We start from the raw sequence: 27,209 nt of genomic DNA on the forward strand, positions 1-27,209 counted from the left end.
TCCTCAACACCAATTTTCTTTTTCTTACATTTCAAAAAAGGATCAGAAGGCCAAAGTTTTAAGCAGCAGGAGCTTTATTAAGGAGGTGTTACCTAGGTCCTGTCCAAAATGGCCGATAACATCATTATGATGTTATCACACAATCAGACTCTTAATGTGAAACTCAATTGTACCAAATTCACAAAAGAAATCAAGAGTATGCAAAGGGAATTAGATAGGTTAAGTTAGTGGGCAAAAATTTAGCAGGTGGACTACAATACTGAAAAATATGAACTTGTCCACCTTAGCAGGAAGAATAGAAAAGCAGCATACTTTTTAAATGAAGACAGATTGCAGAGCTCTGATATACAGGGGAAAGTGGGTGTCTTGGTACATGAATTACAAAACCATGGTGTACAGGTATTGCAAGTGATTAATGAGGCAAAAGGAACATTGTCATTTATTGCAAAGTAATTGGAATATAAAACTGCAGCTATTTAGGGCTTTGGTGAGTGTGTACCAATTTGGTCTCCTCACTTGAAAGGTGTACAGGTTTCCTGATGAAGGGCTTATGCTCAAAATGTCAATTTTCCTGCTCCTCAGATGCTACTTGACCTACTGTGGTTTTCTAGCAACACACACTCTATTAATTGAATTGCTCTTGGAGAGAGCCAGCACAGATTCTAAGTTGGATGCCTCCTCCTGAGTTGTAGCCATTCTTTTAAAAGTAGACAGCAAATGGTCCCTTTATTAACTTATTCAGTATTAACAGGGATTTTCAAAGAGGGTTCAAAAAATTGTCTAAAGCTCTGTCTTAGAAAGTAGGAATGAAGAAAATGTTAATAAATATTGAAAGAGGAAATCGCAAAGCTTGTCTAAATTCTGGTACTCTATTATATATAAAAAATGTTAGTTTGTAAGGGCTTTTATGGTGCAGTGATACGAGGAGGCCCAGGTTTAAGTTTCATGATATATCTGAATAAATTGGTTAGAGTCATAGAGATGTACAGCATGGAAATGGACCCTTCGGTCCAACTCGACCAAATATTCCAACCCAATCTAGTCCCATTTGCCAGCACCTGGCCCATATCCCTCCAAACCCTTCCTATTCATATAACCATCCAGATGCCTTTTAAATGTTACAATTGTACCAGTCTCCACCACTTTCTCTGATAGCTCATTCCATTTACGCACTACGCTCTGTGAGAAAAGGTTGCCCCTTAGGTTTCTTATATCTTTCCCCACTCACCTTAAATCTATGCTGTCTGGTTCTAGACTGCCCCTCTTCAGGGAAAAGACATTGTCTATTTATCATATCCATGCCCTTCATGATTTTATAAACCTCTGTAAGGTCACCCCTCAACCTCTGACGCTCCAGAGAAAACAGCCCTAGCCTATTCAACCCTTTCCTATAGCTCAAATCCTCCAACCCTGGCAATATCCTTGTAAATCTTTTCTGAACTCTTTCAAGTTCACAATTTCTTTTCAATAGGAAGGAAACCAGAATTGCATGCAATATTCCAACAGTGGCCTAACCAACATCCTGTACAACCACAAAATTACCTCCTAACTCCTGTACACAATACTCTGACCAATAAAGGAAAGAATACCAATCACCACCTTCACTATCCTATCTACTGGAAACTCTACCTACATAAAAATATTGACAGGCAAGGTGTCTTCTTATTCAGTTGATAAACAACACCTTCGCTAATAGTGGTGGAATTACCAGCATTCATCATCCAATGACAGACTGGTATGTGAACATAAGCTCATTAACATCAAGATTATCTATCTTCCAGGTCCCAGCTCTTCAATGTATAGGAGCTGAACTCCAAGGAGGATATGCCACTGCTGGTGACTTATCAGATTCTATCAAGTTTGTTTATTGAAGTTTCTGAAACCCCCTGTATCCCACCCCACAAATATCAGAGCCCTCCTGTCCAATAGCTCGCTGATCCACTTGGCGCATTATTAAAGTGTCAGCTCAAGCAACAGTGAAATCAGAGTCTAACGGAGTTAGGATATTATGGTGGAATGTTAATTTTACCCAAAGGCATAATTCTGTTGATGCTTCATTCAATGCTACACCTTTATGCCACCCAGACCTAGCTTTGATGCAGACTGTCCTCTGCAGTAAAGAATTCCAGATTCTCTATTCTCAAATGAGGAGGAATTTCTTCTCAGTTTTAAATGGGCAACCCTTTAATTCTGAGATAATACCCTCTGCACCTGGACTCTCCCACAAGGAGAAACAACCTTTACACATGTACCCTGTCAAGCCCTGAAGAATTTGAATTTTATCAATAGAAACACCCCTGACTCTTCTAAATTCTAATGAGTTGACTCCTACTAAACTTCTCCTCATAACACAATCCTTCAATATCTTGTGAATTTTCTCTGAACTGCCTCGAATGACAGTATCTCTCCTTAGATTATGAGCCCAAAACTTCATAGTATTCAAGCTGTGGTCTCACTAACATCTTCTGTAGTTTTAGCAAAACCTCCCTTTTCTTTTACTTCATTCCCTTCAAAGTAAAGGCTGACATTGCATTTGTCTTTCCTGCTAACTGCAGAATTTGGATACATGATTGGGATTTATGCATGAGGACTTCCAAATTCCTGTGTTGTAACTTTCTGTCACTTCTCTCCACTTACAAAATATTTAGCTCCTCTTCTTCCTGCCAAAGTACACAACCTTTCAATTTTCCACACTATATTCCATCAACAGAATTTTTGCCCACTTGCTTTATTTATCTGTAGCCCTCTTTTGTCATCCTCATTTGCCTTCTCAACTAATTCTGTTTTCCCAACAAGCCTAGCTATAATATATTCACTTTTCTAATCAATTTACATATAAGTAATGGTAGCCCCAGTACTAATTCTCTGTGGCATTCCACTACTTGTGGAATTCCCATCCTGAAAATGCCTCCTTTTTGGAATTCTGTCTTATATTTGTTAGCCAGTCCTCACTACATAGGCTACTGAAATGCTCATGGTGTTGGAGAATCTACGGTGTGGTACCTTACTGTACACCTTCTGAAAATCCAAATACAGTATATTACACAAGAGTTTGCGTGCTAGCTCTCTGAACAATTCACTCAATGCCATTTCCATTTTTTTAACCCTGCAAGTCCTTTGTTATTCCTCTCAGTGATCTCATTCTTCAAGACTGTTGCCAATCTCCATGCTGCTTGTTGTTATCATATTAGCAATGTCCTGACAACTGATTACTGGATGGGTTGCATTCTTCTACTGATCAGGAATTCTTTTGATTGTAACCAGCTTGACCAACGATAGTCCTCTATTCAGGCAACATTGCAGGTGTTTACACTATTTATTAGATAACCTAAGAACTAATTTACATCATCAAAACATACACATTGAGATAATCATTTTACTAAAATACCTAAGAATATTAAAGCTCAACAGATTACACTTGAAAAATTGCTTTAAGCTGAAGACTAGCAGTGGGGTTCTGTTTAATACAAGGTAAATATAGAGTTTCTGCATTTCATGGAATAGACTCCCAAGGTTGGTAAAACAAAACCTTGAATATATTTAGGGAACAATATGATGCTCCAGAAACGTAATGCTGCAGACAGTTCAGGTCTTCTCTGGAGATGTGAACTGCAAACTGAAAGAATCTCAAGATGTAATGGACATATGAGCAGGCTGCTACCAAACCAAAGACCAATTCCTCCCTCTGTTTTCCTGAAAATTACCTGCCCTCTCCTTTTGATGAAGTAGCTAGTGACCATTCCTCCCCCTGCCCCAAGGCTATACTTTAATTCTGCATGGCAACTACCAATAGACCTATAATTAATTTAAGCATATATTATCCTCATTGAAGTTTGGAGATTACAGACAGCAATCAGGTCAATTTGTTCCCTCCAGAGACTTGGGCCAGCACAAATACCCAACACCTCCCCACCCCAGTCTAACTTTATATATAAAAAAAAGAGCCTGAACCAAAGATCCTAGATTGGAGGCTGTTAGTTAACATATGACTAAAGCAGTGTTTTAATTAAGAGAGAATTTAAGAATTACATCATATCTTGATACTCAAGACTGGTACATTGACTGAAGACTTATTAATATGCAATTTACATGAAGTATCTATTATTTTAGATCAATCACCTTCATTGGTCAAAGCTAGCTGGAAGGGAATTCAGAAAAACCAAGTCTAGGCTCTAAAGTTCCTCCATGAGGATATATTGGAGACTATATTTGAAAATACATTTGCTCTGACAATATTACAAATCCAGAATGGACATTCTGCCTGCAAGAGGTTTTGTTAAGGCCAAGCGTTTCTTCAGTCTCAAAAAATATCAGTTGGAAGACAATATATTCCTGCATTGGTGTCCTTTCCTTAATAGTCATTCCTTAATACAAACTGTACATATAGAAACAAGACATATCATGCATCCTGTTGCCTACAGCTCAGAGAGAGCTGACCATCTCTTTGCATGATTCGGTTATAGACTTCAGATCTTTTAAGAAGTCGTCCTTCAAGGATTCCTCACAGTCTCTCGTAGCACCTTTTTGATAATCCACAAGGTAGTTCTAACAAAGAAAGAAAATCACTTCAGTCCAGTCCAAACTCATAACCAAGAGAAATCAAATGTAATTCAGTATCTAACCACAGGTGAATAATGTGTGGAATATAATAATGAAAATCTTAATATCTCTGCAATGGAGAGGGGATATGCAGGAACCAAAGAAAATGAATCCAGTTTACTCTCCTCTTCAATTTCTAACAGGGTGGTATTAACTACAACCCACCTATGCCTTGCCATGAGATCCCAAAATAATTTGTATGCGGTAAGGGAAATTATAAGCATTAAGGGGAAAATGGGCCCAAAGTTGAAGCTTAGTGCAGGATCAGTTAAAGAAGCTGTACAGGACACACAAACTTCTTTGTCCTGTGAATACTTGGTTTAAAAAAAAGATTTGCTGAACACACTGTAGTGCAGGTCCCAGAAAGCTCATCAATGAACAAGTCTCACAATTCCTATTTCTGGAGTACCTTGAGCATGGCGTATATCTTCCATGAACTGCAGCCAGGTATTATTCACAGTATTGTTGAATTTTCATTAATATTGGCTACATGTTGCTTTTGACTATACTAAATCGAAAGTAAAATATGTATTTTTTAAAAAGAAATCAGGTTTGTGCCAAGGGGTTACAGGGAGAAGGCAAGAGGCTGGGGTTGAGAAACACATCAGCCATTATCAGATGGTGCAGCAGACTCGATAGACTGAATGGCCTAATTCTTATTCTGTAACCTATGGTCTAAACATACATTCCTGAAAGGTTCAAATGAACAATTCCTCAATATATACATCCCTCCTTATCATACAAAACTTATGATCGTTAAAGATCCCTACCTCTAGGCTGGTGACATGCTGGGTCATTGTGTCCAAGCACAACTGTAACTTGTTTGTTATTTTTCTTTTAGATTCTGTCGTCTTCTGCTCCACTTCATCAAATCTGAGGAAATAATTGTCCAAGAACAACAACTCTTCTAAAAGTACCGATAAATTGAACTAAACGCATGCTTCAGATGTGGCAGTAAAACAAAAGACAAAGAGCTCTTTTCCTCATACAGATATAGGATTTTTACATGGCATTTAAAAAACAATTGACCAAGGAATTTCACAGGAAGAATTTCTGATTCCTCACACATGCAGTCTCTGAACAGCTATTCATAATTCCATTTAACTGACCTGCTTATTCAGGGTCACTGAAATTTGTTTTCACCTACATATCTTTCAGCAATCCAATTCAACCTCAGTTGGGGAGAGCAGGGGTGGTTAACAGATATTTGGAGAGATTTTAGCTTAATTAAGGACAGAAGGCAGTTTGGTAAAAGAAAATTATGTATCTTATTTAACTCAATTCTTTGAAGTAGCAACACAGAAGATAAACAAAGGGAATGCAGTGAATGTGGTTTTAAAAAATTATTTGAAGCAATTTTTCTGAGATATTATTAGATCACTGGAGCAGGTGCAGTGGTGTGCCTACTCCTGGTCCAAAGGAGGCACATCACTGCACCACAAGGGGGCCCCATGAACATACAGATTATAAGAAAACATTTGATAAAGGCATTACATATTAGATTGATTAACAAAATTGAGGCTTATGAAATAATAGGATCAACATCCAATTGAATTAAAATCAGCTTAAGCAGTGTTGATCGTTTTTGTGAAATTTTTCATTTATAGTGTGATGTGCTGAAATTAAAGTTATTCATGACTACAATCTAAAATACAGAAAGGACTCCAATTAGATTTTACTGCTACATACCGGTATTTAGCAATTTTCAACTGTCCAATTGCTTCATCTAGTTCATCGTTCAAGTGTTTTTGCAACCGTTTCCGCTGATTTTCCAGTGATTCAAGCTCTTGGACTTGTTTTGTCGTTTTTCGATTATCTTCCTAAAAAAATTAATTTGGATATTTTGACGTTCCCAAAACAAAAAGCTTTTTTAAACAATGAATATGTTGTAAAACCTGTTATTCTTGTGCAGCAGATTATTAATTTACCAACATTCGTTCTGGTGTACTGACCTCTACCAAGCAGAGACTGAATGCCAGCTCCTTCCCGCACCCCTTGACCATGAAGTCCACCAAACATCAAGTTATTGTTTCTCCAACTATCACTAACCTCCTTACATCTGGAATTCATTTCTTCCTAGCTTGCATCATTTTTTTCTTCTCTTCTCCACTCTCTTCCCACTTACACCCAAGATTCTTCTGACACTCTCAGTTTCAAAATGTTCCTTTGCTGGCCTCCTCTTCACTGCGAACATACAATCCCTCTACACATCCAGTCCCCATCAGGGTCGCCTGAGGGTTTTCTACTTCCTTGAAAAGAAGGTTGCCATCCACCACCACCCACCTCAGCTCACCCTCACTTTGAACAATTCTCCTTTAACTCCTCTCAATTTCTTCAGATTAAAGATGTGGCTCTGGGTAGTTGCATGGGCCTAACTTATGCCTGTCTTTTTGTGGGGAGTATGGAACATTCTTTTTACTCAGGTCCCTCCCCAGAATTCTTTCTACAGTAAATCAACATCATTAATGTGGTTTCCCTCTCTCGTATGGAACTGGAAAATAACTTATCCAGATAATAAAACAAAGAACTGTGGATGCTGGAAATCCAAAACACACAAACCAGAAGTCACTAGAGAAACTCAGTGGGTTTGGCAGCATCTTTGGAGAGAAAGTAGTGAACAATTAGTCCAGTGATGTCCCCTTTCTCAAAGTGATAACTTTTTTCTCGCTCCACAGTTGCTGCCAGACCAGCTTGGTTTTACCAGCTTGTTGGCTGGATTGTAATATCCAGAAAGGCCCACCTGAGATCTCTTGTATTTGGCCAGCATCGCTTGTAGAGTTTTCCAAAGTTTCAGGCTTAGGCTTAAAATTAAGGAAATATTTCTTCAGTAAAGTAGAAATCTGGAAAAACTAACCTGGTTCCACAATTCATTAAAAATGTGATAAAGATTCAAAAGTGAAAACCTCTAAAATTGAACAATCTAATCTTCTCCATCTCTATGACCTTGTGATATATGTGCCCTTTCAACTCTGGTTACATACACACCTATTTATATTGATCCAGTATTAGCAGCTTTGCCTTTGGCCAAATATGTCCTAAGCTTTTAAATTCGTTCATGGAAATGAGCATTGCTTTTATTGCCTAACTCTCATTAACCTGGTTAAGGCAGTGAGGAGTTAACCTTCTTAACCATTGCAGTCATTGCATTTTTTGGGACACAAAGTGCTGTTAGAAAGAGAGTTCCAGGGTTCTGACTGGGCACCAGTGAAAGACAGAAATAAATTTTCAAGTCTTGGGGCTTGGAGAGGAACTTGCATCTGCTGTCTTTACTCTTCTGGGTGATACAGTCCAAAGGTCAGAAGGTGCTGTCAGTGGAAGTTACTGCAGTGCTGAAGCATAGAATCCCTACAGCATGGAAGCAGGCTATATGGCCCATCAAGTTCACACCAATCCCCTATCAAGCATTGCACCCTATCCCTGTAACCTTGCATTTCCCATGGCTAATCTGCCCAACACACACACACACCTTTGGGCTGTGGGAGGAAACCAGAGCACTGGGAGGAAACCCACACAGACATGAGAATATGCAAACTCCACATAGAGAGTGGAATCGAACCCGGGTGTCTGGTGCTGTGAGGCAGCATTGCTAACACTGAGACACTATGCACATCCTGAAGCAAGTGAAGTTTGGATAGAGTATCAATCAAGAGGCTGCTTTGACCAAGATAGTGTTAAGTTTTTTTTTTGAGGGTTTCTGGGGCTGCACTCATTCAGGCAAAGGGGTAGTATTCCATCAGACTCGTGACTTGAACCTTGTGGACAGTGGACAGTAATTGGAAGTGGCTGACCTGCTGGAGAATCTCCTTGTTAAACCTCTATTGCCTTTAAGATACACCTTAAAATTGTTCTCTTTGACCAGGCTTCATGTCACCTCTCTCAATATGTCCTTTATGTGGTTGAATACTAAACTTTGTTTGGTAATATGACAATCATAACACATTTTTCACATTAAATAGATGCTCTGTAAATGCAAGCAGTAATGTCAGTTTGGCGGTCTGACCTCCTTTTCTTGTTCAATTGCTTCATCCACCTTTCGAATTTGTTCTTTTAACATTTTCACATCATTTGCTTTGTCATCTATCATGGTCTGAACCTAAGAGACAGAATGGTTATTTTCAACAGACAAATGTTTTAAACATCCAACACACATTTTACACAGATTTGGTTGCAACTCCATTTACAACACTGATTATTTCCATACCTGTTCTTTGGCCTCTTGCACACTCATTTTCTTGTGCTTCAGATGTTCAATATCATCATTTATTTGTTTTAGTAGATTCATGAGGGCAAGCTGTAAAAATTAAGGAGGGCATAGGTCACAAGAAAATTGGAAAGGACAAATTACAAACGGAATCCTACTGATCTAGAAGTTACAGATTAACTATTTCTGGCTATCATGAAAATCTTCTTTAATGTGCAGTGATGCAGTAAGGATGATGATTTGGCATCAGAGCTGACGATATTATAATCAAATATGGCAGGTCAGTTGACATAATTGGAGAAAAGCATGGAAAACAGAAATGGAATTGGAAAGTTGTCACCAGCTTAGACAGTTTGTTCTGTCCTAACTATTTCAATGATGGAATTTTTAGGATTCAGAGGCAACACAAGAGACTTATAAGAACCCAAAAGCCTTTCATAAACATATAAGGAGTAGAAGATTTAAATAAGGGGTTGAGACAATTGGGACCAAAACATACACATGCTCCAGAATTAATGAGACTCCTAGCCCAAGCTGTTCCAGTACAGCTGCAACAATGTCATCTATCCAGTAATGAGACTGCCCAGGTAAGATCTGACCACAGGGAATCAAAAAGGAAATTAAATAGGATCTCAAGAGAAATAATCTTAGGATTACTTTGAGTGCCGTGTGCTAGTTAGCATAAGAACAGAAGAATTGATTGATTAACTATGTATCTACAAGACTTATGTAGGATGGAGGGCATCATATTCCTGAGGGGTTGGAACAAGGGGGGGACCAGTACAATCTGGACAGGTTACACCTCAAAGGGACTGCAATTGATATCATCCTCACAGAGAAATTTGCTAGTGCCATTGAAGTGGATTTAACCAAGTTTGGGAAGAGGGCTGGAACCTGAAAAGTAACCAAAATTGATAATAGGAAGACTGTGCTAGGGAGGCTAGAAGGCAGGAGCAAAGCCAACAAAATCAATTAATACCTCAGTCAGCACAGACTTATGAAAGATAAATCATGCTTGACACACCTGCTCGAATTTTGAGGATGAAACTAGCTCACTTCTCGATTAGAAGAGCTAGTACGTTCAGAAGGCTTTCAACAGAGTTTTATTAAGAGATTAGTAAAATAGTGTATCAAAATAGATAGAGAATTGATTGGCAGACAGGAAACAAGGAGTAGAAATAAATGGGTTATAGAGAATGCTTCAAAACATGAATGATGTTAAAAAGACAAAATAAAGGGCATTTTACCTGCATGCTTGCAGCAGGTAGATAATCTGAAGGCACAAATTGAGATATATGGGTAAAATCGAATTGCCATTACAGGATCAAGCTTAATAAAGATGAGGATAATAAAACAGGGAACTGTGGATGGTGGAGATCTAAAACAGTCAACTGTATGCACTGCTCACGATGTGGTCTGCTGTACATTGTGGATATGAAATGCAGACTGGGTGACTGCTTTGCACAACATCTATGTTCTTGAACATAAAAATGACCAATGTTCCAATTGCCTGTCACTTCAACACAGCACCATACTCTTATGCTAACCTTTCTGACTCAGATCTGTAGTGCTCCAGTGAAACTCAATGCAAGCTGAAAAAACAATATCCCAACTTCTGCTTCGTGACCGGACAGCCTTCAGGACTCATTGTCAAGTTTAACAATTTCAGAGCATGAGCACCTCCTTCCAGGTTCAATACCCAGCCCCACAGCCCAGGTCCTGTAATGAAATGGGTTACTTTCAATATAGCCAACCCATTTTTGCCTACTCATCTACCTAGCTTTTCTTCAAAAGCAAATCACTTGGAGGCTGAAGATCTGAAACAAAACAAAAAAATAAATTGCTGGAGAAACTCAGCAGGTCTGACTGAGGTTTTGAAGAAGGGTCATTGGACTTGAAAAATTAACTCTGGTTTGTCTCCACAGATGCTGCCAAATCTGCTGAGTTTCTCCAGTAATTTGTTTTTGCTTCTCTTCTTTTGATTACAATCCCTTTGTTTGCCCACCTTTTTTCTCCTCTCTCTCTCTCTCTCTCTCTCTCCAGACTCCCTCTCTACCTATTCGCTCACTCCTCATCAGCTACTAATTCTGAAGAGGGGTCAGTGCACTTGATACGTTAACCGCACTCTATGTGCTAACGCTGTTTTCTCTTCATCATTGCTGTCAGGCCTGCTGAGTTTCTCTAGTAATTTGTTTTCATTTGTTAATAATGGCCAGGACTGTGAACTGAATATTTAAGGATATTTGACATTTAGGAAGGACAAACAAAGAAGAAAAGTATGGAGTTGCACTGATAGTAACAGATGAGATCAGTACCTTAGTAGGGGAGGATATAGGATTAGAAGAACAACATATGTACAATCTGAGTGAAGTCAAGAAACAGCAGACATTGGGCTGGAGTTATTTATAGGACATCAAACAATAACAGTAAACAGTAATTTACCAAGCGATAAAGAAATATGTAGCACAGGCAACATAGTTATCATGGGTGACTTCATTCTGCATATCAATTGGATAACTGAATTGAGCAATACAGCTATGATGGATAAGTTCATGGATTGTGTTTTCTACAGCAGTATGTGCAGGAACCAATTGGAGCACGTACTATTTTAGATCTAGTATTGCATAATTAAAAAGGACTAAGAGGTAAAAGAGCTTTTAGGGATGAGTGACCATAGTGATAGAATTTCATATTATGCTGAATAATGAAGTAATTCAGCCTGAAGCAAGGGCATTAAATTTGAATGTAGGTAATTATAAACAGGAGGCATAAGTGACTGAGCTGGATTGCAAAATAGATTAAAAGACATTACAGACTATCCATTGCCTATGTGCCGTATAGAACTATTACATGTCTTGGGAAGGTAGGAAAGGGAGATGGCCATTCAACCCTTTGAGTCAACTTGCCAATTAAGCATGGCTGATCTATAACTAACTCCACATTCCTGTCTTTGGCCCACATCTCTTAACACCATTAATTAACAATAAGAAACAAATTCTCAGATTTAATATTAGAACTGATCCAGCATCCACTGTTGTTTGTGGAAGAGAGTTCCAAACATCTACTACCCTTTGTGTGTAGAAGTGCTTCATAACATCTCTCCTGAATAATGCCTTAATTCTCAGACTATATCACTTAGTTCTTGAATCCCCAATCAGTGGAAATATCTTATCTTTATCTACCCAATCTTTTCCTGTTAATATCTTAAACACTTTGATCAGCTTACCCCTTAACCTTTGAAATTCTAGCAAAAGCAGGCCTTTTTTGTATAATCTCTCATCATAACCCCTGCACCTACTTATGGCATTTTAAGAGATTATGCACATCGAACCCCAAGACTTTTTGGACATTGGCTGTAGTCAATTTCATACAATCTAGAAAGTACCTGATCTATTCTTTTTCAGGCCAAAATGGATAACCTTCCATTTACTTACTTACATCGAACTCCATTTGCCATAGTTTGCTCATTCACTTGGTCTATCAATATCCCTTAGTAGTTGTGATCTCACAATATTACAATGCCACTAACTTTGTGTCATCAACAAACTTCAAAATATGACTCATGCCATTGTCTAGTTGTTAACAAATAACATGACTAATTGATGGCCTAACACAACTGGTCACATCCTGCCAATGAGTACCTTACTCATTGCCTACTTCATTGCCTACCACTCAACCAATTTCTCAACCATGTCACTAATTTTTCCTCAGCTTCTACCTTATTCATAACTTTATCAAATACCTTCTGGAATGCCATGTATAAACATCCATAAACATTCCCATGTTAGTCACCGCTTCAAAAACTTCAATGAGGTTTGTCAGGCAAGACCTACCAGCTCGAATCCATCCTTGCTGGCTCTCCCCCTAATTAACTGAAAATCAAGGTGTTCAGTTATTCCAGTCTTGAATATAGACTCCAACCATTTCCCTACCACACCCCACCCAGAATAACTGGCCTGTTTTTCCTCTTTTACCTTTCTTAAAAAGCAGGGTGACTTATAGTAACTATGTACAGTATTTAAGGTACAAAAATCCAAAGACGTCAGTCAATTGTGCAATTGTGGCGAACAAACATGGTTCGGCATACATTGTCAGGAAACAAAAAGTAAATCTGAGGTGGCTAAGGATACAGCAAAGGAGGGTCAAAAAAACTAATAAAGGAGAATAGAGTATTACAGGCAAGTCAGAAGAATTCATAATGGACAATAAAGAAATGGGAGAACAACTAATGGATTTATACTCGTTTGTCTGAGGAAGCTACAAAAAATCTTTGAGAACTAGAGATGATGTGGTTAAGGAGAATGAGTAATTGAAGGAAATTAATATTAGCAAGAAGATTGTACAGAATAACTTAAATGAGACTGAAAGGTGATATATATCCAGGACCTGATTTTCTACATCCCAGAGAGTTGAAGGAAGTGGTCATAGAGATAGAGAAACATGCATTGGTGATTATCTGCTAAAATTTTTATCGACTCTGGAATGATTCTTGTAGATTGGAAAGTGGTACATGTTACTCCACTATTTAAGGAGCAAGAGAGAAAACAGAACCACACAACTAAAATAAAACAAAAAATTGCGGACACTGGAGACCTGAGTTTAGAGGGGGGATCTAATTGAAACATACAGAATACTGAATGGCCTGGACATTGGGAAGATATTTCCATTGGTAGGAGAGACTAGGACGCAAGGGCATGCCTTAGAATAAATGGAAGACCTTTTAGAACGGAGATAAGGAGAAACTTCTGCAGCCAGAGAATTGAGAGTCTATGGAATTTACTGCCACAGAAGGCCGTGGAGTATATTGAGTATATTTAAGATGGAAATTAATAGATTCTTGAATACCAAGGGAAAAAGGGTCACGAGGACAAAGCGGGAGAATCAGCCATGATTGAACGGCAGAGCAGACTAGATGGGCTGAATGGCCTAATTTCTGCTCCTAAGTTTTATGGTCTATAATATTTGTAAATTTGCAGATTAGATTAGATTACTTACAGTGTGGAAACAGGCCCTTTGGCCCAACAAGTCCACACCGACCCTCCGAACAGCAACCCACCCAGACTCATTCCACTACATTTACCCCTTCACCTAACACTACGGGCAATTTAGCATGGCCAATTCACCTAAGCTCCACATTTTTGGACTGTGGGAGGAAACTGGAGCACCCAGAGGAAACCCACGCAGACACGGGGAGAATGTGCAAACTCTACACAGACAATTGCCTGAGGCGGGAATTGAACCCGGGTCTCTGGCGCTGTGAGGCAGCAATGCTAGCCACCGTGCCACCCATGATGTAAAGCTAAGTGGGAATAGGAGTTGTGAAGCTGTAAAGTGGCTTTCAGAGGATTTTGGACAGGCTTAGTGAATAGGTAAGAACTTGGCAGGTAAAACAGTATGTGCAAAAATTATAGGTTATACCTTCTGGTAGGAGAAACAGATCTGCAGAGTACTTCTTAAATTACAAGAGGTCGGAAAGTGTAGACATACAAGGTTATCGAGGTGCCCTTATCAATAAGTCTCTAGATAAGGAAGGCTAATGGAATCTAAGCCTTTAAAGCAAGAGAATTTGAGTGCAGTTAAGTCTTGCTTCAATTGTACAGGAGCTTGGTAAGACTGCACCTACAGAGTACTGTACCCTTCTGTTCTCATCTCAGGGAAGATATTATAACCTTATAGCGAGGGCAACAAACGCTCACCAGACCTGTTCCTGGGATGGATGGACTGCCCTAAGGGGAGAGACTGGGTGTGTATTCTCTTGAATTGAAAAGAATGAGAGGTGATCTAATTTGAAATTTATGAAATACTCAAGGGATAGACAGCGCAGATGCATAGAATCCCTACAGTTCAGACTGAGGCAATTTGGCGCATAGCATCTGCACTGACCCTCCCATAAACATCCAACCCAGACCCCATAACTCCATATTTACCACAGCTAATCCACCTAGCCTAAACATCCCTATGAGACTATTGGGCAATTTACCAGAGCCAATCCACCTAACGTGCATATCTTTGGACTGTGGGAAGAAATCAGAGCACCCGGAAAAACCCATGTGGACATGGGGTGCAAACTCTACACAGGTAGTCACTCAAGGCAGGAAATGAACCGGGTCCCTGATTATGTGAGGCAGCAGTGCTAACTGTTGTGCCACTGTGCTCCCCTTGCTTCCTTTGATTGGGAATTTAGAATCAGGGAGCATAATGTAAATGTAAGGGGGCTAATACTTGTCAAAGATGAGGAGAAATTATTTTACTCAGAGGCTTGTGAACCTTTAGAATTCTCCACCACAGAGGTTTGTGGAAGCTCAGTTTTTGAGTGTTTAATGTAGAGATTGATAGATTTCTTATTACAAATGCCTTAAGGGTTATGGGAATGGGTGGATAAAAGGCACTTAAGTGTTTGATCAGCCATAAATGGCAAGGTGAACCGAATGTGCTGGATGGTTTATTCCTGTTCCTATGTGCCAGCAAAAGGAACAAAAATAGCAGTACTCACTATTATATAATAAGTTAGTGCATACAACATAATACTTACTGGTTCTAACAAAGAGTACTTATTATTCCAGTCATGCTCCAGGTAAGTGATAGCACGCTGGAAGATACTGGCCCAGTGAACTATGGGAAAGGACAGCACTTCTAACATGTTGCAACAATAGCTTTCCAAACATTTTCTGGGCCTTTTAGCATGCATAGTTTCCAAAAACCTTTTGCAGTGCAATTAGATGAAAGAATCTTCAGGCATTTATAGTGTGTCAAGTAGTATGAAATATAATATCTAAAATATCCTGTAAAATCACATACTTAAAGTGAAATAGAGAGAATGAAACACATAGTTGAGTGAGATAAGAGACAAAAGATAGAACAAAGATCTTCTTTTTAAGTCTCCAATATAATTCTGAAGGAATCGTATTCCACCATTAGCACTACAATTTCATGTCAGAGATTTGGTTATAATTATTGCCAAATATAATTAAAATTCAGTTCTACCTGAATACACCACTCCTAACCTTTTCTGTCTTTAGTGTGCAACTAACTAGTAAACAAATGCTGTATTCTCTATGGCTAAGGTACTGAGGTGCAGCAGGTTAACTTAACTGCAGCTTCCAGATTCTTGTACCTAGCTGCACACATGGACTTTAAGTCAATGGCCAATTTATTGCAGTAAACGATATTTGCTCCACAGTTCTCAACAATAAAATGCTGGCAGGCCATTGAATTCACTGACAAATGAAATCTGGAACTCAACAGCAAAAAAAAATCTCTCTGCAAAAAAAAAAACCTTGATACTCAATCCCAAGGCATTAATAACGCAACTCAACATGTTACTTTCCCAACATAAATTGGAATAGTCGTAGTGTTAAGGGTTTAGAGGTGGTGTATTTCTTGAAATGTATCCAGGGAACCCTGAATGTCGCAGACAATCTAGGACTGGATAAAGAGGAGGAGTAGGGCTTTTAGCAAGTCCAAAGTGAGCAATTCAGCTGTGGCCCTTGAGGAATATAGAAAATGCAGGGGGGAGCTTTAGAAAGCATTTAGAAGAGCAAAGAAGAGACATGAAAAAAGACTTGCAAACAGGATTAGGGAGAATCCCAAGGTATTTTATAATTAAAGAGAGGAAGTTAACTAGGGAAACAGTAGGGCCCATGAAGGAAAACCTGTGTTTGAAGCTGTCGGATATTAGAAGGATGTTCAGTGAATACTTCTCTTTGGTCTTTCTTTGGAAATGGACAATGTACGTATTGAATTCAGGAAAAGGGATTGCGAGGAACTTGCACAGTTTGACATAACAACTGGGGAGGTATTAGACGCTCTTGTCAGGCTTTAAAACAGACAAATCCCCTGGCCCTACCGAACTGCATCCCAGGTTGCCATGGGAGGAGAAAACCCATGAGGACATGAGGAGAACGTGCAAACTCCACACAGATAGTCACTCAAGGCAGGAAGTGAACCGGGTCCCTGATACTGTGAGGCAGCAGTGTTGTGCCACTGTGCTGCCCTTGCTTCCTTTGGTTAGGAATTTAGAACCAGGAGCATAATTTAAAAGTAGGAATTGCAGGGGCTCTGTCACAAATCTTTAATTCCTCTCTGGCCATGCAGTAAGTGCCAGAGGACTGGAAGACAACTAAATGTTTTTTAAGAAGGCTGGTAGAAATGAACCAGCCAGACCAGGGTCTCATGTCAGTGGTATGGAAACTACAGGCGAAAATTCTGAAGATACCAGCTTGGAAAGGTATGGGTTAATTAGGGATGGTCAGAGGGAGGTCATGCCTAAATTTTCTTTTAGAATGTTTTGAAAATGTGACTAAGTGTGTGGATGAGAGTAGCTCAGTTAGTATCATTTGTATGGATTTTAGCATAGGTTTGATAAGGTCTCACATGGAAGACTGATTGAGAAGGGTAAAGCACATGGAATTGAGGGAAACCTGGTGAGATGGATCAGAAACTAGCTTACTACCAGGACACAAAGGGTAGTGGCAGAAGGCTGTTTGAGTGGCTGGAGGTTGGTATCTAGCAGTATACCACAAGGATCAGTACTGGGACCCTTATTGTTTGCATATATAAATAAATGATATAGATGAAAATGTGGGGGGAATATTAAGCAAATTTTCAGACAACACCAGGACTTGTAGGGTGGTTAATAGCAAAGAAGATGGTTGTAGGTTACAGGAAGATATAGGTGGGTTGATCAGATGGGCAGACCAGTAGCAGATCGTATGTAACCCTGGTAAGTGTGAGGTGATGCACTTTTGAAGAAGAATCAAGGTGAGGGAGTACTTAATGAATGACAAGACACTGAGTAGCTTAGAGGAATTCAGGGATCTTGGGTTAATTATTCTCAGGTCCCTGAAGTCCGCAGAGCATGTGACTATGATAGTTCAGAAGGCACATTGGACATTTGCTTTCAGTCTTGGCACAGAGTATAAAAGCAAGGAAGTAATGTTGGAGTTGTACAGGGCGTTGGTTAGACCACAACTGGAATATTGGGTGTAGTTCTGGTTACCTCACTACAGGAAGGATGTGATAGCACTAGTTGGGGTACAGAAGAGGTTCACCAGGATGGAGAAACTGAGCTGTAAGAAGAGACCAGATAGGCTTGGATTGTTTTCTTTAGAACAGAGAAGGCTAAGGGAGGACATGATTAAAGTGTGTAGGATTATGAGAGGTATGGACAAGTGAGTAGAGAACAGCTGTTCTCTTTGTTTGAGGGGTTAATCATAAGAAGGCACAGTTTTAGAGAAAGAGGCAGGAGATCAGGGGGCATTAGGGAAAAAAACTTTTTCATTCAGCAGGTAATGGGAATCTGGAATTCATGCCTGGAAAGATGTGGAAGCTGGAAACTTTATAATGTTTTAAAGATGTTTGGATCAGTACTTCAAATATCATAATGTAACATTAATGTTCCTTATCAACTGTAAAAACATAACGTATTTACAAAAAAGTAATGTCTTACTTTTATTTTTTCAGTATTTTGTGGTAGATTCTTTTTCCCAGACACAATATCCAACAGGCTTATCTCAAAGTTTTGTGCATGAGCATTTTCAGCTGCTTTAGGAATTAGCTTGAGCTTCCGAGCCATTGTATGGTAGTCTTGTAGTCTGACTTCCAGCTGAAGTAAAGCAATGAGAAACAGTGATTGAGGAGCAATCAGTATAAATTTTTAAAAATCATTAGATTACAGAAATATGCAGTATATCAGTTAAGTCTATGAATCAAATCTGAGATTTTTCCCCAATACTTGCTATCAAACGATCCACAATATTGCAAAATTTTCTATTCCGCATAACTGATCAAAGTGAACCTAGATGGCAACATCAGCAGTCATCACCTCAGGACTGATTTCAGAAAAGTTGACTCCAAAAACTATTTTTTCAGTCTAAATTTAGGAAGAACCTGTAGGATCCCCCACTTGAAAACAAATTCTTACCATTGAAAATACAAAGCACATTCCAGAAAAAAAAAGCATACACACCTGTGAAATAGTACAATTTCAGCACTGTCACACCAAACTAGCTGGGCAAAGACAGTAAAGATAGTTCTGACTTTTTTTTTCTGTATTAAAAAGGTAAGGACCAGAGGATTCTCAAAAGAAAAGCTGTCGCTACAATCTTTTGTCAAGATTAGAGTGGTGCTGGAAAAGCACAGCAAGTCAGGCAGCATCCGAGGAGCAGGAAAATCGACGTTTCGGGCAGGCTACAATCTTTTGGTCAGTTGATCAACCCAGTGCAGGACAATATGCAATCTACTGATAGCAAGTTAGCTGTGGTTTGGTGCTGAATGGGTCCTCCAAACAGAAATATCAGCTCTGTTAGCGAGGTCTAAAGTCAGGAAAAATTAGATTAGAATTGATTGATAACTGGAAGAATAAAATATATGAGATCATCCATGTTGGATCGGAGAAGGATCAGAGTACTACTTAACTGGTGAAAGCTCAAACTATTGTTGGCCTAAAGAACGTTGGGGGTCCAGATAAATGGTTTGCAATTATACATGTTCATATTTTAAATAAAATGGCTAATGGAATGTTGGCATTTATATCTAGACAACTAGAATAAAAGTGGGCCGAAACTGTGCTGTAGCCATAAAAATCCCAAGTGAGAACACACACACGAAGTACCATGTTCAGTTCTGGACACCACGCTTCAGGAAGGATATTTGAGGGAGCACAGCATTGATTCATCAGAACGATATTTGGATTTCTTGGATTAAACTAAAGAAGTTACACAAACTAGAAACTGACGTAGATCTGTGGTTAACTCCGATTCGGATTGATAGATTTTTGTAAACTGAAGATTCGAAGGGATGTGGCAAATACAGTTAGATCAACCATTATACCATAGAATACCAGAACAGGCTCAAGGGAACCCATTCCTCTTCCTACAAGTTTAACAATTCGACACACCAGAAAATCCAGTGCTTTTTATTTGGCAACTGCAAATTTTTACTTTAGTTAAGAATAATTAACAATTAATTAAACACCTGATAATTCAGTCTCATTCAGAGCACACCTCACCATTTCCTTGGCCTTTGTCACTTTTATCTCTTCATTCCACATCCTCTTCTCTGCATCTTCAAGGCTTTTGCTCAGGAAAATTGTTGCCTGATGCAGCTCATTTTTCTCATGATTCATTTTCTTAACATCAACGGCTGAGACTTCCTGTACATCATATATTTGCTGCAATTTGTTGCTCTCCTCTTTAACTGCATCTAACTCCAGTTCTTAAAGAAAGAGACAAAATATACATGATCCAAGACACATCCCTTATTTTAACAAGTAAATTATTTTGAAAGGAATATAAATCAACAAGCCTTTTTTTAAAATCTCAAATCTTCAAACTTCCAGCATCTGCAGTATTGTCTTTGTGTTATTGTTTAATTCATTACCACTTCACTTGACACATGCATCAGCAAGTTCTGTTCTTCTGATGGGATTTCTTTTGAGCTACTTACTGTTTCTGTTTTTCTTATGTATAAAAATAATGTTTTCATAGCAAATTTTCCCAGCTCTGACTTATTTCATGAGAATTACAAATCTACTCTTCATTTTCAGGTCCATCCATGAACCACATTCAACGCTCCACAAAAATGACTATTCTTGCTGCATCTCAGGATCCACACTTCGTGCTGCCACATGAATATTCTTGACCGCAATACCAATTCTGTCTCAAAGCTATCCTGGTTCCCAGTTTCATTTCACCTTAACAGAAAACTTGTTCTCTTCCTTTCAGCCCATCACTTCCCGCTGATCCAATCTTTCCACTAATTTCTACAATTGTTGTGTTTTCATTATATACTTCAACTTTCAGTTTGATGTTATTTGTTTGATTTGATCTGCAAAGGACTTAGTTTTATTGTCTGACATCCCACCTTCATGAAATATTGAGCTGATTGCCACTTCCTCTGCATGCATGTTTCTGGCCGGGGTCTTCTCTCAACTCATCAGATCCTTCCGAACATCTCCAATCTCGGTGGACTCATTCACTCTTGAATATTTCACCGAGAACTGTTGAGGTGATGTCAGCCATCTCTATTTCTCTCATCTAACTAGTCTCCCTCCCGAGGAGCTTGAGACATACATGTTCCCTCAAATTCAACATCAGCATCATTAATCCTGCTGACAAGTTCTTGACTGGCGTACTGACCTCTACCAAGCGGTAGCCAAATGTCAACACTCTTCACATTTCCTCCTACCTCCCATGGATTATGAATCCCATCAAGATAATGTTTCCAGGTTTTCCACCAATCTCATCTCTTCTAAAGGTCTTTCTCTTCATAGTTTAAGAGGATACAGTACAGGGAGCAACTATTCAGCCCCTTGTTCCTCTGTCATCACTTTCAAAGAGCTATAAAATAAGTTTCACTTCTGAAGTCTTTCACCTAGCTAAAACTCAATAGACATGTGGAACATTACTCCAGGTTACTGTTATAGAATGTCCAAAGAAAAGCCATCCCCATCAGTTTATGGAACAAGGACTCTGGGACACAGGTTTAAGGCACAAGCCAAAGATGCAGGGGGATTAGAGGAGAGTTGTTCTTGATACAGTGATTGGTAACGATTAAAACCTCACTGTTAGGAAGGTGGTAGTTTCCTTTGAAAGGAAACTGGATAGGCACTTGAATGGAAGAAACTTACAGGATGATGGACATACAGAGCAAATAAGACTGAGTGGATGCTCCACAGAGTTAAATAACAAGACAACAAGAGTTAAAGGAACCAAATGATTTTCTGTGCTGTAATGGCTCTAAAATACAACCAAAGTGAAAATGAAAAGTGTAGCTTAATATACTTTGATTGAGGTTGTTTAGTATTTATTTGCAGAGTACTTCAATTGTCTCAGCAAAATAACCTTTAAAGTTTCAATGCTATTTTGTTGTAATTAAAATTACTCACCGTCTCATTACTCTCCAAAACCATCACAAAACTATGGAAATAATTACCTGCAGATTCTATTTCATCTTTGATCCCTTTTGCTCTCTGCTCAAGAAGAGCTTTGTGCTGTTCCACTTCTTCCAGGTATTTCTTATATTTCTGTTGGTCCTTTTGCAAACTTATTTTTGTTTTCTCCAGTGCCTGAACCCTGTCCTGAAATTAAAAGTTAATTATGAAATTGCTCTATAATGACACAGCTCTGGGGTTTCTTTATTTGAGTTAAGTTCTCAGCTTTTACCCACACATTTTCAATAATTAATTGGATTTTTTAAATAAAGCAAATGCAAGCGCTAATTACTTCCATGTGAACATATACCAGCTTGGAAAGTTTACATGACTGAAGTCATTAGCATAAAGGCAAAGAAACAAGAAAATCGTGTGCACTGAAGCTGTCTTTACAAACTTGATATCCTACATCTCTTAGATACATTGATACAGATTACACAATAATCACTAACAAAATCAGTGTTAATGATATCAAACCTGAAAATCCACTACAAGAATAGCCAATGGTCTAAAGTGACACCACAGGGGAAATGTATGCCAACCTCATCAAATGACTGACCACAGCTCTCTTATGGAAAATCCCTCTTCTGAAAGAGAGCTGCAAATCCCCCTCCCCAGTCCAAGTGGCCTTACTGTCCACAATATGCAATAAGTTGTAGCTCCCAGCTCCCTTCATAAGCCCTGTAAAACTTTAGATATTTAAGGATTGCAACACAACCATGACACCACTTGAAATGATGATTAGATACTAAGAGAACAAGTCACAAAATAGAGTGCAGTAGGGCAGGACCAAGGTGTAAAGGAAGAATTTGTATTTGTGGCATGTACAGAGCAACACACAAAAAATCTCCAAACGGTTAACAAAATTTGACATGAGGACACTAATTTATATAATTGGTGACCAAAGGGTTTCATCAAGAACGTAGATTTTAAAGAATACTTTAAAGGGAGGGGGAGGGTAAGACAGGCAGAGAAGTTTAAGTAGGTAATTCCAAGCTTTGGGCCTTGGCAGCTGAAGGCATAATAGGCAAAGGTGGAGTAATTAAAAATTGGGAATATTCAATAAACCAAGTTTGGAGCAGCTATAGATATCACACGGATTAGGATGGGAGAGATAGGAAAGGGAGATTCAGTGGATGAATCTGAAAATAAGATTGAGAATTTTAATAGAGGTGTTGCTTAACTGGGATCTCAAGTGGATCAGCAAAGTAATGTGATGGTGAATGGGATCTAGTGACAGTTGGGACGCTAACAGATCTTTGGATGACCTCAAGTTTAAAGAGAGCACAACATTAGAGACTGGTCAACTAGATTGCTGGGATGATTCAGTCCAAGCAAGTCATGGATGAGGCTTCAGAGAATGAACAAACTCAGGCAAAGTTACACAAAATAGGCAAACTTCATGTTGGTCTTGATACGTGGCTACAAGGTTATCTTGGGTCAAATATAGTTGCATATAGTGTGACTCAGCTACAGACAATTGTCAGGGAGAGAAATGGATTTTATGGCCTGAACAAAGGCAATGATTTCAGTTTTTCCTCATATTTTAAGCTATTGCTGCTCACATCGTATAGTACGTCTGACACATACTATGACATTATGGTACAGCAGTGGGCATAAACACACAAAAATAGGAGCAGATGTAGATCATCAGGCTTTGAACAATGCCATTTAATACAGGGTACAGTGGTAGTGGCCAAATTTAGCCATGACAATCCCTGGATTTCTGGATTACAGCTGTACAATTGAGCACAGAAACAGAAGGAGTAAATTGTTGGGCAGTTGCTGAAGAGAGATCACCTGTGCAGATCAGAAGGGCTGTATAAAAGTTGAGCTTAAGACTTAGTCATAACTGGGAGTGAGTTCCTTGTGAGTACCTTGCTCGTGCTGTTGAGGAGGTTAAACTACACAGAGCACTGTAGAGATGGACAGCACCAGAAGAAGAATAGTAACTTAATTGATGGGGTTAGAGTAAATGAGAATAAGTGAAATCCTACATCAGAGTTACTGTTCAGGTCTGTGAATGCATGTAGTGTTGAATAAATTTGCTCATCCCGGGAGCACTAACTTTGTTTCCCTTGCATTTTGAGGGAATATGCTTTGACTGCACAAAATATATTCTCTTATGAAGTTAACCAATTGTTTAGCTGTTGAATTTCCTGCCAACCTATAGCTCTACCTAGATTCATTCTTTTCCTGTTGATATTTTCTTACTTTTCTTACTCTGGGACTGTTCAGTGTCCTTTGTATAGTCACCCTCAACACTAAGATATAATGATCACTGTCTCTTAAACAGAGACAAGAGTTCCCAAAGCATTTTCAGGAAATTTTTCAGAACAGTGTTTCCACCTCAAGGACAAAGGCAATAATGATAGACCTGGTTCTTGGAAATAAGATTGGCCAAGTTGATAGAATGTTAGTAGGTGACCGTTTAGGAGACAGTGATCATTACATCTTAGTGTTGAGGGCTACTACGTAAAGAACACTGAACAATTCCAGAGTAAAAAAAGTAAACTGGAGTAAAGCCAATATCAACAGGAAAAGAATGGATCTTGGTAGAATAGATAGAGTTATAGGTTGACAGGAAATTCAACAGCTGAACAATTGGTTAACTTCAGAAGAGAGTATATTTTGTGCAGTCAAAGCATATCCCCTCAAAATGCAAGGGAAACAAAGTTAGTGCTCCTGGGATGAGCAAATAGATATAAATTGTGAAGAAAATGGATACTTACATTATAAAATAGGTAGAATCAAGCTGAATATCAAAGTTTCAGATGGGATAAGAAAAATCAAAGCAGCAAAGAGAGAATATAAAAAGAGAATGGTAGACAACCTAAAACAAAGCCCCAAAGTTTTCTATAAGCATATAAATAATAAAAAGTGTAATTGATTAGGAACAACAGAGTTAAAAATCACACAACACCAGGTTATAGTCCAACAGGTTTAGTTAGAAGCATTAGCTTTCATAGCACTGCTCCTTCTTCAGGTTTTGTGGAGGACACAATTGTAAGACACAAAATTTATAAAAAGTTCACATTGTGATGTAACTGAAATTATACATTGAAAAATACCTTGATTGTTTGTTATGTCTCTCATCTGTTAGAGTGATCATGTTAGTTTCACTTCTTTCATATGTGAATCGCAAAACTTCTTTTAAAAGTTACATTCTTAGGTGAATTTTTTAAACAATTGGTGTCAGCCCGGATAATGTGTTGAAGGTATTAGCCCTTGTGTGCTGCTGTCTGTGCCATAATGTTTAGACTGATTCTAATCTAAAAAAATGAATTAACAGAATCCTATATGGATTCATGCAGTTTTTGAGCAAAGTACAATGTAACAGCAAGTACAAATTCACCCCACAAACATATTATTTTTATGCGATTTTTAACTTTGCACACCTCAGTGCAACACCAGCATCTCCAAATCAGGAACAACGGAAGTGATTTACATATGGAGACATGGGACATTTGCTAAAGTATTAAATGAAAGACTTCCAATGACAATGATATTGCTAAATCATCTACCATTTACATCCTGGGATCATTAGAGTCTTAACTTAACCTACCATTCAAATACAAGATTACAAGAGCAGGTCGAAGTCTGGATATTCTACATCAAGTGACATACCTAATTCCATAAAATCTTTGCACCATCCACAAAGCAGAAGTCAGGAAAGTGACAGAATACTCCCCACTGATCTGGGAAAACATAGCTTCAACAATACTGAAGCAGCTCAAAAACAGCCCATTTGAGCACCACTGTTTCATTCTGGTTGATGCAGTTTTTGAACCATATGGGGGTGGGGGAAAGAGAAGAATGGTTGAATTCTTCCCAAATCACATGTAGCCAGCTAAAAACCTACTATAGGTGAAAATGTTAAAGGAAGGGTTCCCTTCCATCTACAAAATACCATATAAAAAATCAATACATATAATAAACTATACAAATGTATCATATTACAACAGGACAAAACAACACATCAGATTGGTGCTGAAATCCCTACCAAACCAATAAATACCAGGGCCGAGAGTTCTACCTTTCCAACTGTGCCACAATTCAAATTCAAACATATACAAGTACACTTCTTCGATGACACAGCTCCTCCTGCCATATTGCATCAATCCCTCTCTGTTGTTTCCTTGGATCCACCAACTCGGCTAATGATCCAAGGTCTCATAACTAATTGGTGAACATTACCAGATCGTAATTCATTGCACAAATGCTGTTGCACTTAGCAACCATCACATTCTTTCTTGCTCCCTATAAATCTTCTTCAAGATTTAGCTTTAAAAATACAGCTTTAAGTTCAGCTTCAAGCAATTCTGATTTTTTTTCATTTTCACAATCAAGATCAAACCAGAACCATTTCATACTCCTCTAAAATGAACTTATAGATATGTAGTCATGTATTGAAAACTGATTCGCACAGCAAGAAACAGAAGCACATTTACAAAGGTTTTGCAAATGTGAAAAAATACAAATGAGAAAGACAAAGAACATTACCAACCGGCTCATTCTGTTTCTCTTTCTCCAACTTTTCCAGCTCTTCTGCCAAACTTCTGTTTTCTGCAGTGAAAGCATCAAATTGGGCTTCATCCACTCCAAAATGCTGCTCTACAATGTACAGAATAGATATTTTTCAATAAATCATTTCAATTCAAACTAGGGACCTTAACTGCTGTCAGTAAAATCCCAATTTCAAAGGTATAACAGGCTTCAGATTTTGATTTGCAATAAGCACACGGCTGGATATCAGCAAGATCATAGATTAGAAATTTGTTTCTGGATTCAAAAATAATTAACATTCTTAGAAATACTTTAATTAACCAACCAATCCAATCACTAGTCCCCACAATCAAAATGTTCAAGATGAGATGCCTTGCTTGGAAGTCCAGCAAATAAAAAAAGAAATCAACATCTTTGTGGGTAAAAGGAGATGGAACGATTGCAGAAAGCTCTGGAGCCATTAATAATCCTTGCAGGTAGAGCTAGTCAGGTTTAGACTGGATTCGATAGCAGGACCACATCTCAGCAGGGAGGTCATATTGGAGCTAAACAGAACTATGGTTAGGCCACAAGTGTGTGCAGTTCTGGTCACCACACTACGGGAAAGATCTGATTATACTGAAGGGGTGCAAAGGAGGTTCACCAGGCTGTTGCCTGGGGCAGAGCATTTCAGCTATGAAGAAAGGCTGGATAAGTATGGGTTGTTTTGTTTTGGAGCAGAGAAGGTTGAGGGTGTATAAGATTATTAGGGGCATTGACAGGGTGAATTGTAAACAGCTGTTCACTTGGTCAAAGGTTCAATGAAAGAGACAAGATTTTAGCGAGCTTTAACGCAATGGAATTCAGATTAAGCAACAGCTGCAAGGTCCCTCAATTGTTATTTTTGTCCCATGGTATAGGCTAACAGACAAGGCTTTGGGGTTTGATTGCTGTTGCTACAAAGCCTGTGAACTGTGAAAAAGTTTAAACAAT

General features: G+C 38.7%; 1 protein-coding gene across 2 annotated transcripts in view; it reads right to left on the bottom strand.

The window, feature by feature from the left end:
* Nucleotides 1-3,302: 3,302 nt before the first annotated feature.
* The window catches only part of ndc80 (NDC80 kinetochore complex component), a 61,349-nt gene continuing 37,442 nt past the window's right edge, over nucleotides 3,303-27,209 (bottom strand). For both annotated transcript variants that reach the window (XM_072593749.1, XM_072593748.1), the window contains exons 9-17: nucleotides 26,239-26,345; nucleotides 21,734-21,878; nucleotides 19,809-20,014; nucleotides 18,249-18,404; nucleotides 8,801-8,890; nucleotides 8,600-8,692; nucleotides 6,289-6,419; nucleotides 5,370-5,472; nucleotides 3,303-4,545 (exon numbers count right to left, since the gene is read on the bottom strand). In XM_072593749.1, the coding sequence (XP_072449850.1) occupies nucleotides 4,423-4,545; nucleotides 5,370-5,472; nucleotides 6,289-6,419; nucleotides 8,600-8,692; nucleotides 8,801-8,890; nucleotides 18,249-18,404; nucleotides 19,809-20,014; nucleotides 21,734-21,878; nucleotides 26,239-26,345 (1,154 nt within the window). In that variant the 3' untranslated portion in view covers nucleotides 3,303-4,422. The remainder of the gene's footprint in view (nucleotides 4,546-5,369; nucleotides 5,473-6,288; nucleotides 6,420-8,599; nucleotides 8,693-8,800; nucleotides 8,891-18,248; nucleotides 18,405-19,808; nucleotides 20,015-21,733; nucleotides 21,879-26,238; nucleotides 26,346-27,209) is intronic.

The sequence above is a fragment of the Chiloscyllium punctatum genome, chromosome 24 (genome assembly GCF_047496795.1).
Source record: "Chiloscyllium punctatum isolate Juve2018m chromosome 24, sChiPun1.3, whole genome shotgun sequence".
NCBI classification, from domain to species: Eukaryota; Metazoa; Chordata; class Chondrichthyes; order Orectolobiformes; family Hemiscylliidae; genus Chiloscyllium; species Chiloscyllium punctatum.